Raw genomic sequence first — 16,418 nt, forward strand, 5'->3', positions numbered from 1 at the left:
TTATGGGGATGGTTTGGTACACAAACTGGAACACCACTACTCCTTTAAATGTTAGCTTGCATGTTCTTTGATGCTAAAATTAAACCAGCAAACAGGAATAGGGAGAGGTAGCACCTAGCTAATTGCTTAAACAACACAACAGTCCTAAAGTGGCCAAAGTAAACAATCTGAAACATAGTTCAGCAACTTGCAAAATACATGTGAGTTCCTGGAAGGTTGTCTGGCAGACTGGTGCCAGAAGGTAACACATAATATACACTATATGTCTGTATTTGTGAACACTCTTCTGTACACATGACATTGTAGCAATATTTTGTATTTATACCTCTCTAACATCAAAATTTCTTTTAAGCTGCTCTCCAACTATCCCATAAAGTTCATCAGGAGGAAACAAAGGTTCTTCTGATGGTTCTATTGTCACCTGCAATAATTTAAAGTACAAAAAACAAACAAACAAATTAATTAATCAAAACACTTGTCAGTATTTTCCTATAGGCTTCCAGAGTCTCTCTATAACCAATTCAGGCTCAAGTGTTTGCATCCAAGTAACAATTCTTTCAGCGTGACAGTTAAACTTATCCTGGATTCTTAGAACATTTCTCTCTTCCTCGCAGCTCTTCCTAAGTACCAGCAGTAATTTACACATTTCCAAAACAGCTTTACGGCTCAATTCTGACCTACAATTTGTTTATTTGTTTCGTAATTAAATATTTTATCATTGTAACTCACCTTGGGACCCTATTATTTATTAAATTGGTATACCACCCTACACCCGCAGGTCTAAGGGTGGTTACAACATAAAATCACAATATAAAAACAAAAAATACATAATAAAAATGAAAACAAAAAAACCCCAATAATCCCCCTTCCCCAATACATTTTAAAAGGGCATTTGATATAGGAAAAAGTGCGTAAGAAATCAAATTAAATAAAAGATAGAAAGAAAACTGATCCCTAGTTAAGGGGCTGGGAATGGGGTACCATATATACCAGTAGTACCTGGCACCCTATTTTTGCACAAGTCTTGCTGTGACAACAGTCTGAGACACTAGGGGGCAAAAGAGGCACACTGGACTGTGCTGAGACTTAGCAGTTGGCCTTTGCAGAAATTAGCCTTAAATCCCAATGGGTCACCCCTGGAGGAGGACAGAAGGGGGAGGGCACAGCAGGGCTCTCCTCCTAACTCTCTCTCCCTGAGACCAAAGGAGGCTTTTTCTTGCTTCAGCCCTGCTCAACTACCATGCTCCTAAACTCACACTGAGCACCACAATCAGAGTTCAGGAACACCCGTGGTTTCACGACAATCACACACAACCCTGGAATGGGAAGGTTAGATGAATTTGTGTGCGACGGATGGGATGGATGCAAGTCCCACTACAAGTTAAACTGTAGGTCTGAAAAGGTAATAGTCTAATATCTAGTCAGGGCCAGTGCAGGCATAACTCTTCACTTTCTGAACTAAGTTTAATACATCATCAGACAAGTACAGACCTGCTTACTTCATCCCCCATCCACTTCCCCCATATGAACTCCCCATTAACCTTGGTACATTGAATGATATATCTGTACCTACATAAAAGCCATGGTTGAAGTTAACTCAGAGTAGACCTACTAAAATTAATGGACTTCACTTTTTCATGTGCATTAATTTCAATGGCTCTACTATGTATCACTTCATTGAATACCACCCCTTATATCAAAATCTGGGCTGGCGTAAACCTGGCTAGTGACCGTACTGATAACACACTGCTCCAGGGATAGTGTTAACAAGGGAGGATGGGTAGAATTCAAACGGGAGAGGGGAGGGAACACATAAGCTTGCAGTCCACTCTCAATCTAACCATGATTAAGAAACCAGCGGTGCTATGTTTGCAATAGGCCACAGTGCAAATGGAAACTTTAAATGCACAGCACTGCTACCAAAGCCATATTCTAAGTATTCTATTTCATACATCGCTTCAAAGGAAACTGAACAAAACATACTCACGTCTACTTTCTTCTGGTAATTCAAACTTCTCACCACTTTCCTTGCTAAATGGAGTGCATGGTTATCATCCAAAGCATAGTGATCAGTTACACCAGATTTTCTGCACAGATTTAAAATAGAAGGCCATGGCATGTTATTAAGCAATATATTTTTATTTACTATTCAATGGTGAAATACTGGGGGATGGGGTGGGCAGGGAGGAAAGGGAATGAACCCAAACACAAATTTAGCAGTACAGTAATATCCATTGATAGCAGAAGAGCCCACCATTATTTAAAGCAAGGTGAACACAACAACAGTTCAGAGCAACATAATTTATGGCACATTCCATTATAATGTACTGAAGGTGGAGGAGAGTGTTTTGTTTTACCTGCAGTGAAGATCAGCACCACCAAGATCCTCTGCTGATACCTCCTCCCCTGTTGCTGCTTTAACCTAAAGTACAAAAACGAAGTCTCAGCACAGAAGTTCATAGAACTAGGGATGCTATTTATATATTTAAAGCAATTTTAGCCCATAGCTGAAAAGGCTTCCAAAATACTTACAAAGATAAGCAGCAATGCAATTATGTGTGGGTTTTTTAAAAGTTCACTACAATAATCTTTGAAATTTTCAGGCTTTGGACCCTGCCTGTTACTTCCCCCACCTCTCATCCAAGAATCTCTTAAGTTCACTGCTTTGGCCCACATAAACCAAGGTTTGAACCTAGTAATAAACACTGGTATACAAAGTTGGCTTGTGTTAACCTTGGTTCAGACATACTGCTACATCATGCTAATGCTGGAAAGAAAAGAGAGGGAACTCAAGCTAGAAAGGGAAGACGGGATGGAGCACTTTGCACTATCCCCAGTGGACATAGCTGATTGAATAGAGTATTAAATGCCATAAAAATATAACCAAATAACATAAAATTATTGTGATGATTATTTAAAAAAGCACTATTAATATGTATGTCACTTTATAAAGACTTCAAAGATCTTATTATCTAAAGTTGAACAGTAAAAATTGGAAGAACATGTGTTCAGTTCAGGGACAGATTTAATGGTGATCATATCAGGAGAGAAGACTGAAAGGGTGTGCCAAAGAAGACACAGAAAATGGGGGCAAGGCAGTGTTGCATGGGAGAGAGCTCCAGGCATAAGGGGAAGCGAGGAGAAACAGCAGAGGGAGCTGGAGACTTTTCTATAACCATGGGTGGTGTAGCTGAAGGAGTGTGTCGTGGGGCATGAATAAATTTAAATGTGAGAGTGAGGGATTTTGTGCTGCAACTAGGAGTGGTCAATGCTTGAAGACAAATATAGAATCATTTCCCCAAAACATAATTTTAATATTATCTGATGCTAAGCAGAGCCTGCCTGCCTCAATTCTCCATTTCCATTCAACTTAGCAGCCTCAAAGCTACCTATATTTTAAAAAATAATTTGTTTCAAAAAAGATTTTACTCTTAAAACTAATCAATAAGCTCTGAGTCTGTTCCATTTTTCTAAAGTGATATAATTAGTGCCGAAAATTCAAGCAGGAAATTAAGTAACAAATTAATTAGGGCTAAATGGCAGAGTTTCGTCACCCAAAGGTTCCTATTGATTTTCTGTGTCTGCTTCTGCTGATTACTTTTGTACCAGAACACTATTCCTGACCCAGGAAAACACTTCCCACGCTGAAATCATTATCCCTGCAAGCTAAGCAATGAAATGTGCAAGTTTCAGCTTTGACTCTGCATCATCTTGGTATGTAAAAGAAATCTAGTTAGTGACTACCACTTTTTATTGAAATATAATTCAACAACTACAATTTTCCAAATTTCTAAAAGTTCTGTATCATGTTGTTTCCTCTTTAATGTGTTAGCTATGTTTTTAATTAAGGACTGACAAAATATTGGAAAATGGATGTTTATAATTAAAAAGCAGAATTGGATATAGTTAAGGAAATAATAGTTTACATCACATTGAAAAGGATACAGGAAGGAAAATGGCTGGATGATAGAACACATATTATCTTAGACATTTTCCTCAACTATCTGGGATACAGCTAGGGCAGATATTGTTTTTGGTGTGACCCCATTTCTTCATAGAAGCCTGTGACAGAGTTAAATGTTATAACAAAAGCAGGAAATCCTATAAAATCCATTCAAAACCATTCACTCACCAATGGAGGACCTCCCAAAAATATAGTCCCTTGCTTGCCAACTATTATACTTTCATCAGCCATTGCAGGGACATAGGCTCCTCCTGCTGTACATGAACCCATAACCACGGCTATCTGAGAAAACAAACAGAAACATAGTGTTCAACAGGAAAAAAAATATACTCACCTACAGGCAACTTCATTTCCTTGTAGTCTTGCAACCTAACGTGCAGCAACTGGCTCATATTTATTTACATCTAGACTAAGTTTGTAAGCTGATCAGAAGAGGAATATTTCTCTTTAGTTCTGTCAATTGGATCTATAAATTATGCAAGCTGCTGATGCTGCTGTGTAGGGTTACCAGGTGCAAAGGAGGAGCATGTCACTTTAAAGTCTGGAATGCATCAACAGCGTGCATCAATGAGCCTTTCTTGGATGGTACAGCTCCCCATAGTTCTTTGGACTGAAAGGGACAACTGCAGCACCAGCGTGGCAGGGACCACTGCTGCACTCTGAATGCTGTCTTGCTGCCTCTGAACATTTAAAAGTGATCAGCACAATCTCCTGTATTGCAAGGGGGGGGGGGGAATTATTCATCTGTTTCTTTCTAAAACAAGGCTGGAAAACCTATTTTACATGGAAGGTCATATAAAACCCATTTGGGGGCCACAGTAGATATTGGGTGGAGCCAGAGCTGTTAGCGGGCAGAGCTACCCACATTTCTCTGCTATCTTCTTTCCCCCCTCTCTTTTACTCTGCACCTGTTGGACAGATGGAGCTTCAAGTGCTTGTAGGCACAAAGACCAGCCTCTGCCCTCCACCTCCAACTGCTCAGCAAGCAGAGAAGAAACCTTGGGAAGTGGTGTCCAACACTCCCCTCCAAGGGGTCTTTCCAGGCAGCGTTTCATAGAACAGTAATATTAACCCTTCCCAGAGTCACTCTTTCTTTAAAGATGCATTCCTGCAATGTAAGAGAGGAATATTGTCCCAAGTGGTGCACTCAGGCCTCTAAACAGGAAGCGCAAAGCATGACACTTTCACCAAATTAGTATTACCATAAAAGCATAGAAAGAGCTTGAGAAAGCAAGCAAGAGAAATGAAAGGATATAACCTTCCGCCCTTGCTGTCTCGGTGGGTATTTATTAAAAGCAAATGCGCTTTGCAAAATCGAGGGTAAATTAGGCATCATCATTGACTGAAAAGGCCCTCTTTATGTCCATTATGAACACTGAAGGCACAGGACAAAGTGTTACAGGCTTTCACATCATTAAGACATTTATGAAGGAAATTTTTTTTCTTAGTTTGAGAAAAGAAAGGCAGGATTATATTTCTTTCAAAAAAGAAATCTGATTCCACAAGAACTTAGGGTAGATATAGGTAACAGAGCTAGAGGGTGGGGGGCTGCAATTACATCGGTTTTGTGATATTATCTGAAACTCAATCATTAAATTACATGCCTCTAGGACTATGACATGGTTTGATGAAATTATTTTCTTGTGGCTGTAAAGGCCTTGTTTCTTATATATAACATGATACATCAACAACCAAATGAGGGCCTAGATTGGTTTGAAAAAAGGTTTCGGAAACAGATGTGATGGGCCTTGGTCTCAGCAAAATCTGCTTCTGCGTATATTAGAAAATACTTTAAAAGTGGTATGCAGGTGGTAGTGGATACCCATATATCACCTACAGTCCAACCAATGATGCTGGTGACGATGTGATAGTAAGGGGACTTATTATCACTTCAGCAGAGTTGCCTGGTAATACAGGTATTTTGGGGACTCAGAAGTATCCAAAGTAATTCAGGCAGCCATGGATTTTACGCCCCAATTGTGTTTACTATCCCTCTTTTGAGGCCTTGAATGTTGCTATAAAGACTAAAGATTTATTGACTATTCTTTTAGTGGCCACTTGGTTATCTATAGATCAAACCTGGAAGACCTCACAGAGACTACCCTGGACTTAAGGTATAAACATGTACGGTGATTGGCTATCACTGAGAAAATAACTCATAACTTAGTGATAAAAGGAACAGAAAAACTGGACAATTTTTGTGCAATATGGTGCTCATTTATTCAATATACAAATTAAACTGGTCTTCAATACAAACTCTCCCAAGCATCTTTGTAGATATGACTATGCTGAACAGTACGGCTGAACTATAGTCTTTCCTGGGAATGACCTTCTGTGATGGATAAAATAACTTCTGTGCTGTTTCCAGGATATTATATGCTAGACATGTGAGTAATTTGTATGAATTAATAAAAATCATTTATTTTAATGAATAACCTGATAGCTGTTATCCTGGTGGGTAGGGTTGCCATATTTAAAAAAGAGAGAATCCAGTTTATCTATCTGTTTGTTTGTTTGTTTGTTTGTTTGGGTCAGACAAATATATTTATCAATTGTCCAAGAAAAACACAACCCCCCTAAATGTGTAAGGGACATCTATTTACTCATGGACACGTAATATTAATTTTACATCGGGGAAAACATCCTCTGGTTTATTAGATTTCCACTTTGAAAGAATTAAGACAGACAGCCACTCGGCAGTGGGAGAGCAGTGAAGGAGGGGATCCAAAATAGATAGAGCTATTCGGGGGGGGGGGGGTTATTGCACTCTGAAGACGACTCGTCATCTTGTGATCAGACAAAACGTTCTCTTTCCAGGCTCAAATACAAGGAAAACCCAGTTGGCCAGTTTGCAGAAACAGTCAACATAGTACTAACTGGCTGGGACCTGTGGTATCATGAATCCATCATTGCCCTTCTGCCCAGAAAACTTTTGCAACTTTAAAAAGAAAAAAATGATTTCTCTCTCTCTCTAAAAAAGTTCCAAATGAAGTCTTTTGAACATTTTTTTTAAAAGGAGAAGTCTTCCTAAAGATATGGAAGGAAGGAAAGAGTGAACAACTAAATCAGTGTTCAAAGAGGCAAGTATGTATTTTGATTGCAGTACAAAAGGTAAAAGAATGATGTGCAGAAGTGGGGAGGGGAATGCCAATTCCCGTTTTGAGGTACATCAGTACACACTCAAAGTTGCTCCAGTTAAATGGTGATGGAGTGGGGTAAAGCCATATAGGTCAAGTGCTAGCAAATTGCTTCCTGCTGTTGTGCCTCTGCTTCCAAGCATAAGATCAGATACGGTCAAAACAGTTTCTTTTAACAAGTTGTGTAAAATAATTCTACCCGCTGCTATGTGTTTTCAACAGCACACAAATAAAAGAAGAATAAATGTCCCTTTGAAATAAAACAAAGGAAAAGCAAAGAGATCTGGGTTTAACAAAACAAACCTGACAGTTTTTTTCTCAACTCCAAATACACACAAGAGACAAACACTAATGTGATAAACAGAGATAAGAAATTCATGAGTCTCCTAAATAGCAAGGATGACTTTTAATTGACATTTTCCATTGTAACTGAAAATTATTTAGTACTCAGTTCCATATGATACATGTCACTGCCTATATAGTTCCCTTTACAATCCAGCTTAATTATATTCCTGCTTTTATTCTCAAATAAAGTTACCTGTGGAATTCTTTGTGAAGACATGCGTGCTTGGTTATAGAAAATTCTACCAAAATGATCACGATCAGGAAACACTTCTGCCTGGCGTGGTAAGTTTGCACCTCCAGAGTCAACTAAGTTAAAATGAAGATTGAACATTGATAAACAACATATTTATCTAAACATTACTGGAAACCATTATTCCCTGTGAGGAGGACACTGAGAAAGCTCAGATGCAAAGAAATCATAGGTGGTTGAGGCAAGAAAAGGCACTTGCCTTTTCCCCCTGTCCAAAGTCCTTAATCAGCCACTGTCACTGCTGCAATGCAAGCAAGAACCCTTATATGACAATTGCTTGGATGAAGGGTTGGCCTTGCCTCCAGTCTACAGTCCTTTATCTAAGCAAGTGCCACTGAAGGGAAGAACAGGGTGGGCTGCAGCACCTGAAAAAGGAAAAACATGCAGCTTTACTCTGGACAACAGTTGCTTAAAGCCCAGCCTTTTTGGATGCTTAGATGAAACATTAGAGATGTACAGTCTGATTTGCAATTTGATATCTGCACTCAATACTTTGCTTCACTGTACTGCTCTGAATTGTTTAAACAGTATGTAATGTCTACAAATGCACACGGGTGGCGTGGTAGGTTAAACCACAGAGCCTAGGGCTTGCCGATCAGAAGGTCGGCGGTTCAAATCCCCGCGACAGGGTGAGCTCCTGTTGTTTGGTCCCAGCTCCTGCCAACCTAGCAGTTTGAAAGCATGTCAAAGTGCAAGTAGATAAATAGGTACCGCTCCGGCGGGAAGGTAAACGGCATTTCCGTGCGCTGCTGTGGTTCGCCAGAAGCAGCTTAGTCATACTGGCCACATGACCCAGAAGCTGTACACTGGCTCCCTTGGCCAGTAAAGCGAGATGATAATAATAATAATAATAATAATAATAATAATAATAATAATAATAATTTATTATTTATACCCCGCCCATCTGGCCGGGTCTCCCCAGCCACTCCGCAACCCCAGAGTCGTCCGCGACTGGACCTAATGGTCAGGGGTCCCTATACCATCTTCTGCCTCTTCAACTTAAGTTTGCCATTTCTAAGAAGGACGCACAGACAGAGGCTTAATTTAAGCACCAAGTCTAAGCTTAGTTTGCACCCATTATAGATTATGGTATGAAAAACTGTGTGTGATGTTCATGAAAATTGTTAACTGCATCGGGCTGTCTTGTGAGAAAAGATGGGATAAAAGAGAAATAAATAGACATACAACAGACAAACTACAGTTTAAAGCTACTAGTGTGCATTTGTTTTGTCTTCATCTTACAGCTTCAGAAATTCATTCCCATCATCCATGGTGTAGCAGCCTTTGATTAACATAACTATGGTTGCCAAATCAGACATAATGCCAAACATTTGTTAGAACAAACCTTGATTTCCAAACCCACTTCAAACCAAAGTTTCCTATTCAGGTTTGCCAGCTGATTGTAAACCATGTTTTGTCAATTCTTACACCAAGCCAAACCATAACTGAGCTTCCTTAACCACATTTTGGTGAGTAAAAGCACTATGGCTCCACAGCCCAACCACTAGAAGGGTAAAAACAAATTTGTCATTGACAGCCTACTCTTAAAAATATAGCCTGCCTCCAACCTTAGCATATCAGTTAATAATAGTGTTTGAAATGCCACTTACCTAAATATAGACAAGGGAGATTATTCTGCATTGCGATTTCTTGAGCACGCAGGTGCTTCTTTACAGTGATTGGATAGTATGTCCCACCTTTGACAGTTGCATCATTTGCAATAATCAAACACTCCACTCTGAAACACAAATGATTTTCAGCGACTAAATCTTTCCCAGTTGAGCAAGAGAATTACTGGCATTAATCCTAACAAGACTGAAATCCATCAAACTTTCATCGAAATAAACACACTTAGGTTTGCAATGCCAATCATATCTGATAAAAGGTTTCCATCAGTCCTGTATCATGACAGAGAGTGTTACGCAAACATCTATTACACTTAAACTGAAGGTGACATTGCTGCATCTGATGTGCTGCTAAGGAATCTTCAGAAACAGCTCTTATTACACAGTAACACAGTAATTCTGGAAAATACAGTGGTACCTCGCAAGACGAAATTAATTCGTTCCGCAAGTTTTTTCGTCTTGCGGAAATTTCGTCTTGCGAAGCACGGTTTCCCATAGGAATGCATTGAAATTTAAACAATGCGTTCCTATGGGAAAAAAGTCCAAGCCTCCTGCCGGCGAGCGGGGAAAGCGAGCGGCAGAGCAAGCGGCAGAGCGACCGGTGAGCGGGGAGAGCAAGCAGGGAGCACGATCGGCAGCAGGGGAAGCCAGGAAAGCAAGCGGGGAGCAGGATCCACGGCGGGAGAAGCCAGGAAAGCAAGCGGGGGACACGATCCACGGCGGGAGAAGCCAGGAAAGCAAGCAGGGAGCAGGATCCACGGCAGGAGAAGCCATCGGAGCAAGCAGGGAACGCAGTGGGAAGGCAGAAAAGCAAGCGGGGGACACGATCCATAGCGGGGGAAGGCAGAAAAGCAAGCGGGGGACACGATCCACGGCGGGAGAAGCCAGGAAAGCAAGCAGGGAGCAGGATCCACGGCGGGAGAAGCCATCGGAGCAAGCAGGGAACGCAGTGGGAAGGCAGAAAAGCAAGCGGGGGACACGATCCACGGCGGGAGAAGCCAGGAAAGCAAGCGGGGGAGCAGGATCCACGGCGGGAGAAGCCAGGAAAGCAAGCAGGGAGCAGGATCCACGGCGGGAGAAGCCATCGGAGCAAGCAGGGAACGCAGTGGGAAGCCAGAAAAGCAAGCGGGGGACACGATCCATAGTGGGGGAAGGCAGAAAAGCAAGCGGGGGACACGATCCATGACGGGAGAAGCCAGGGGAGCAAGCGGGGAGCAGGATCCACGGCGGGAGAAGCCATCGGAGCAAGCAGGGAACGCAGTGGGAAGGCAGAAAAGCAAGCGGGGGACACGATCCATAGCGGGGGAAGGCAGAAAAGCAAGCGGGGGACACGATCCACGGCGGGAGAAGCCAGGAAAGCAAGCAGGGAGCAGGATCCACGGCGGGAGAAGCCATCGGAGCAAGCAGGGAACGCAGTGGGAAGGCAGAAAAGCAAGCGGGGGACACGATCCACGGCGGGAGAAGCCAGGAAAGCAAGCAGGGAGCAGGATCCACGGCGGGAGAAGCCATCGGAGCAAGCAGGGAACGCAGTGGGAAGGCAGAAAAGCAAGCGGGGGACACGATCCATAGCGGGGGAAGGCAGAAAAGCAAGCGGGGGACACGATCCACGGCGGGAGAAGCCAGGAAAGCAAGCAGGGAGCAGGATCCACGGCGGGAGAAGCCATCGGAGCAAGCAGGGAATGCAGTGGGAAGGCAGAAAAGCAAGCGGGGGACACGATCCACAGCGGGGGAAGGCAGAAAAGCAAGCAGGGAACGCAGTGGGAAGCCAGAAAAGCAAGCGGGGGACACGATCCACGGCGGGAGAAGCCAGGGGAGCAAGCGGGGAGCAGGATCCACGGCGGGAGAAGCCAGCGGAGCAAGCAGGGTGAGCGGCGGCAGCAGGAGAAAGCTGGGTGTGGGGAGCAGGGGCCGCAGTAAGGGAGAAGCCGAGGCTAAAATGGCGCCGGACCTACCTCCTCCCTCCCAGAGCGGTGAGTGTTCTGGGGTTTGCGGGGAGCAAAGGGCAGGCTCGGGAGCCGAGGGTAGGCTCGGCTGCTCCACCTTGGAACTTATGAGCCTCTACGGTGGGAGGAGGCGAGCTGTCGCTTCCGGTTCCCGCCACTGCTGCCGCTCTCCTTGCAGCAGCAGGTTCCGGCTTTTTCTTAAAGTGGTACCGCGCAAGACGATTCGTTTTGCGAGTCACGGCCATTAAAAAATTCGTTTTGTGAATCACCTAAAAAATCGAAAAACCCTTTCGTCTAGCGGGTTTTTCGTCTTGCGAGGCATTCGTCTTGCGAGGTACCACTGTAAAAAGAACTATGAATTGTGATCTCTTGAGATTGTTTTCTGATATTTTGTAAACTGTCAGAAAGCCAGAATTGCAACCCACGAAAAACACAGATAGTAACAGTTCTCACCCTGACACCCGCCCAATGCCTGTAATGATGCCACCTGCTGGTACCTCTTCATTGCCATACAGCTGGTAACCTGCAAACTGGGAGAACTCCAGGAACGGAGACCTGGGAAAAGATTTTTTTAGAAATCTCAGGCATATGAAGTCATATGAAGCATTTTAGGTAGGTAACTTTTCAAGCTAATAGGTTGGCTCCAAAAACATATTTTAATTACATGTATTACTTATTTGGAATTTTTATTCCACCTTTCCATTCTCACACAATATATAAAGTTACAGGTGGGTAGCCGTGTTGGTCTGCCAGTCAAAACAAAACAAAATAAAAAATTATTTCCAGTAGCACCTTAGAGACCAACAAACTTTGTTCTTGGTATGAGCTTTCGTGTGCATGCACACTTCTTCAGATACCCATATACAGATACAACATATAAAGTCAGATACAACATATAAAGTAAGTTTTATATCTTGCCAAATTTTGAGTTATCTCACAGAAAAGTGGTATAATAATAAATAATAATAATAATAATAATAATAATAAATAAATAAATAAATAAATAAATAAATAAATAAATAAATAAATAAATTTTTATTTATACCCCGCCCTTCCCAGCCAGAAAACCGGGCTCAGGGCCGGTATCTGCTTATGATACCATGAATTGGGTCAGATAATTTTCATGGAAGCTGTTATAGGAGCAAACAATTTGCCAGGTTAGGAAAAAACCTGAAGCTGAGACAAAAATTCTATAGCAATGGTAGGCTATGTGGTACCATGCAGATTTTATTGAACTACATATCCCATCAGCCCAAGCCAACATAACCAATGGTCAAGGATGATGGGAGTTGCAGTCCAATAATATCTGGAGGCACCAAACTGCCTACCCCTGCATATAAAAACTCATGCCAGAAATAAGTGCATTCTTTAAATTTTCACAGGGCTCCCTGAAAAAATGGCCATATTTTGTCATGTAATTTTTAGAAAATTTAAATAAGCATATTGTTAATAGGCTGGTGTTAATAGGTAGGGAGTTCCAAAGTGTTCGTGCTGCCACACTAAGTTAAATTTCTTACAACGGTAGAATGAGTATTCTGTGGCACCTGTAACAGTGGCAGTTCTGCAGATGAAGCTGTCAAGTGGTTATATATGGGGTAAGGCCACCAGTAAAGCTCCGTCCTGGACCCAGGTGGCTATGGGCCATGTAAATTAATATAAGAACTCTGAACTGAGACCAGTAGCCTAATGGATGAGAAGCCAGCACAAGGTTTTTGAGCACTGGAGTCATATGCCGGCAACTGTCTGCCACCATCAACATTCCGGTCGCAGCATTTTGCACTAGTTGAAGCCTCCAGACTGGGATGAAGGGTAGCTCCCTATAGAGCAGATTGCAGTAACTGAGTCTTGCAGTTACCAATGCATGAATCACTGTGGCTAGACTACCTCGTATCTCTGCTCAAGAACAACTGTAGTGAACATACCAGCAATAAATGGTAAAAGGCACTCCTAGCCACTGAGACTACTTGAGCCTCCAGAGACAAAGATGATTCCAGGAGCAACCCTGAACTCCAAGTCCTTGTTCTTTCAGAAGTGCAATCCCATCCAGAACAAGCAACCAGCTAATCTCCCAGACACAGGAGCCACCAATGCACAGTGCCTCCATTTCCCCAGAGCTATTATATGAATAATATTCATCAAATCAAATATCTTTATTACGGTCAAAGACCAGAAAACAGATAATAACAATCCATAATCGGATATAGAATTAAAGGTTGAATTGTATAACAAAAGTACAAGAATAATATTCATATAATATTATTGTGCTATCTACAGCAGACACTGTAACTCTCCAGCGTTTTGACTTTACCCCTGAAGGCGCACTCTTCCATTGTCTCCCAAGACAGACGGTATGCCAACAAGAACAACGATCATGATAGTACTGACTTCACAGCTGGTTACCAAGCACAGACATAATTTATAGACCCTGCTTAATGATGGCTACCAAAACAACATAAGTACACAATATTTGTATTTCCAAATGACTAAATTCTAATATAATCTGAAATGGTTTACCATGACGTTAAAATCTTGGAAACAAAGCAATCTGCTAACTTAAACATCCTGTACACTAAAATATTAATAATGAAGAAGGAAGTACCCACCCAGGATCTAGAAGTCTGTCAATTCTTTCTCTGGGTAACAATTTTCCTCTTGATGTGTGAAGCTTCCGTGCCTTCTCTCCACCACCTGTCATGCAAGATCTTTTATTATTCCTTGTGCATGGAGCTGAAAAAATAGCTCATGCCCTTTAGCAATAATCAATACTATTTTATAATCAAAGACATTAATAAAAGATGCATTATTTTCATAAACTTCTGTTACTTGTACTTGTAATGTATTACACTGATGCTAAACAACTGTTAAATGATACTATTTCTGTCTTTCTCTATTAAGTCCTGAAGCAATGACATTTTATCATGATACTGAAGGCCAAATACAACCACTTTCCAATTATACAATGCTCTAATAGGAGAAAAACAGGACATACCAAACCTTATTTTTTCAGATTGCTGTTGGAGTTCTGTTACTAATGCCTTCATCCGTTCATAGTTTTCCTGTTGGAGAATGTTTTCAACAGGTTAACTTATGAAAATGTTTAACCAGAGACAATAAATCCCCCCCCTTTCTTCACTATTGAACAATTATGTTTATAAACCACTTTTCCCAAACATGTTGTTCAAAGCTGGTTAAAGGCTTATTAAATAAGTTTCAATTGATCCATTGTTTTAACTGCATTTTCTTCATACTTCTTTCTCTTTCGTATTTGTATTTATCCCAGAATTTCAGAAGTTCACACACACCAAATACCACTGTCAATTACTGGGCATTAAAGCCATCTTCAAAGGCTCTCCTTTGGGTGGCAACCAAAAAGCAAGTCTTCTCAGAGGGGGATTCACCTGGTGCCAAACCATTTTTTCAGCTGTCAGAAAACCACATTTTTATTCTCCCAGGCTATTTTTTTTTTTTTAAGGAACACATGCTGTGTGTATTTTATTTTATCCATAAATATTACCTACTTATTCTTTAACTGCCCTGAAAGCTTTGCCGGAAGAGCTGCTTGATGGGGAGACCAAAATCAAGGGTCAGAGCATTTCCACCTGCTTTATTCCACCACCACAACCACAGTGCCTTAAAGAGCTCACCTGGAAGAGTTGCTGGCTGGAGAAGATTGAATAAAATATCAAAATTATACCTGAGGCTTGAAGGAGGAAAGATAATCTATACTTCCCCATATCAGAGCTTGGGAAGTGGGAGAACATGCCAAATGAGTGCTAGGAGAAAGACTATCTCAAATGAGAAGTGAGGCTGCCAACAAAGGTGTGCAGGTTAAATATGGAGAAGATCCTGTTGCCTTGTGGAACTGAGATCTAGTTGGCCTTATATGCTGTTGTTATTCCCATGTTGTTAGGCTTTATTCTTGCTCCCAACTAGGTTTAAGCTCTTGAGTTAGGCTACTTTATTTGTAGAGTTGCATTGATTTTTATTATGTACCGGTACTTGGTGTTTGTTTGTTTTTGTAACTGTCCATATTATGTTTCATTGTATTTGCCCATCTGATAAGCTATTACGGTAGATGCTTTGGCCACAATATTGCAGAGATGGGATACAAATAGACAGATGGTAATGATGATGAACTTTTAAAAAGAAAGAAAGAAAGAAAGAAAGAAAGAAAGAAAGAAAGAGGGCCAGGCTGACAAATGCAGTAGAACAGGCATGACCAAAGTCCGTTTCCAGCCCCTGTGGCAGTTTATTTCCTGGGGTAAAATCCTTTAAAAAGCTCAACAACCTTTGGGTAAAATCGTTAAAAAAGGTCTACAACTTTGGTCAGCCCTTTGGTCGGCCCTCACGCATGTTCACTTGTGGCCCTCTTTGAAAAAAGTCTGGACACCCCTGCAGTAGGAGGTCCCAGACCCAGCATGAATGACACAAAAAAGTACATGTATTCCCCCACTTCTGTGTACAGAAAGAAACTCTCAGGAACAAAGTCCAGGATAACTAAGACAATGAAATCTGTTTTGATAATATAAGTTTTGACTATTCTGCATTTTCCATGCAGCCAATTCAAGTTAACATGCCCTTTTGTACTACTAATAATGGCATTTTGTGGGCTGCAAACAAAAGCTTGTAATGCCAGTTTAGTCACAAGAAGAGCAGTGGAGGTGTTCAAGTGTATAAAATAAACCCTACATCCTGAACAATTACCATGGGTCAGTCTCTGCCTCAGTTATTCATTCCTGTCAAAGCTTAAAAAGGAACTACATATGCTTAAATTATATTTTACAGTCCATCACTCTATTAATGTTAGAATATTCTTACAGAATGATAAATAAAAATGGGATGAATAAGAAACTTTTCATACTATTTATTTCTCTGAAGCTACACAGCATCAACTGTCTCATTTCCCCTTTTTCATAAGTTACTTCCAGATTTATCCACTATAGTTTGGATTCGAAGATGTACTTTAGCCACAGTCAAGGACCTTTACATGTGCAGAGGGATTTTTGGTTCTTTCCCCCATTTGTAAATCAAGATGTTAGTTTTCTGCTCAGTTTTTTGAAGTCTCCTAAAAGACCCTGATGTTGGGAAAGATGGAGGGCACAAGGAGAAGGTGACGACAGAGGACGAGGTGGTTGGACAGTGTTCTCTAAGCTA

At 41.4% G+C, this 16,418-nt stretch overlaps 1 protein-coding gene across 1 annotated transcript in view; it reads right to left on the reverse strand.

Moving 5' to 3' along the window:
• MCCC2 (methylcrotonoyl-CoA carboxylase 2) overlaps positions 1–16,418 on the reverse strand; it is a 32,878-nt gene that overhangs the window by 13,070 nt on the left and 3,390 nt on the right. Inside the window, exons 2-10 of the mRNA XM_033163997.1 lie at positions 14,254–14,320; positions 13,868–13,952; positions 11,718–11,819; positions 9,307–9,434; positions 7,640–7,752; positions 4,133–4,246; positions 2,358–2,422; positions 1,988–2,087; positions 326–421 (exon numbers count right to left, since the gene is read on the reverse strand). Coding sequence (XP_033019888.1) covers positions 326–421; positions 1,988–2,087; positions 2,358–2,422; positions 4,133–4,246; positions 7,640–7,752; positions 9,307–9,434; positions 11,718–11,819; positions 13,868–13,952; positions 14,254–14,320 — 870 coding nt within the window. The remainder of the gene's footprint in view (positions 1–325; positions 422–1,987; positions 2,088–2,357; positions 2,423–4,132; positions 4,247–7,639; positions 7,753–9,306; positions 9,435–11,717; positions 11,820–13,867; positions 13,953–14,253; positions 14,321–16,418) is intronic.

This window comes from Lacerta agilis, chromosome 11 (assembly GCF_009819535.1).
Source record: "Lacerta agilis isolate rLacAgi1 chromosome 11, rLacAgi1.pri, whole genome shotgun sequence".
In the NCBI taxonomy this organism is placed as follows: Eukaryota; Metazoa; Chordata; class Lepidosauria; order Squamata; family Lacertidae; genus Lacerta; species Lacerta agilis.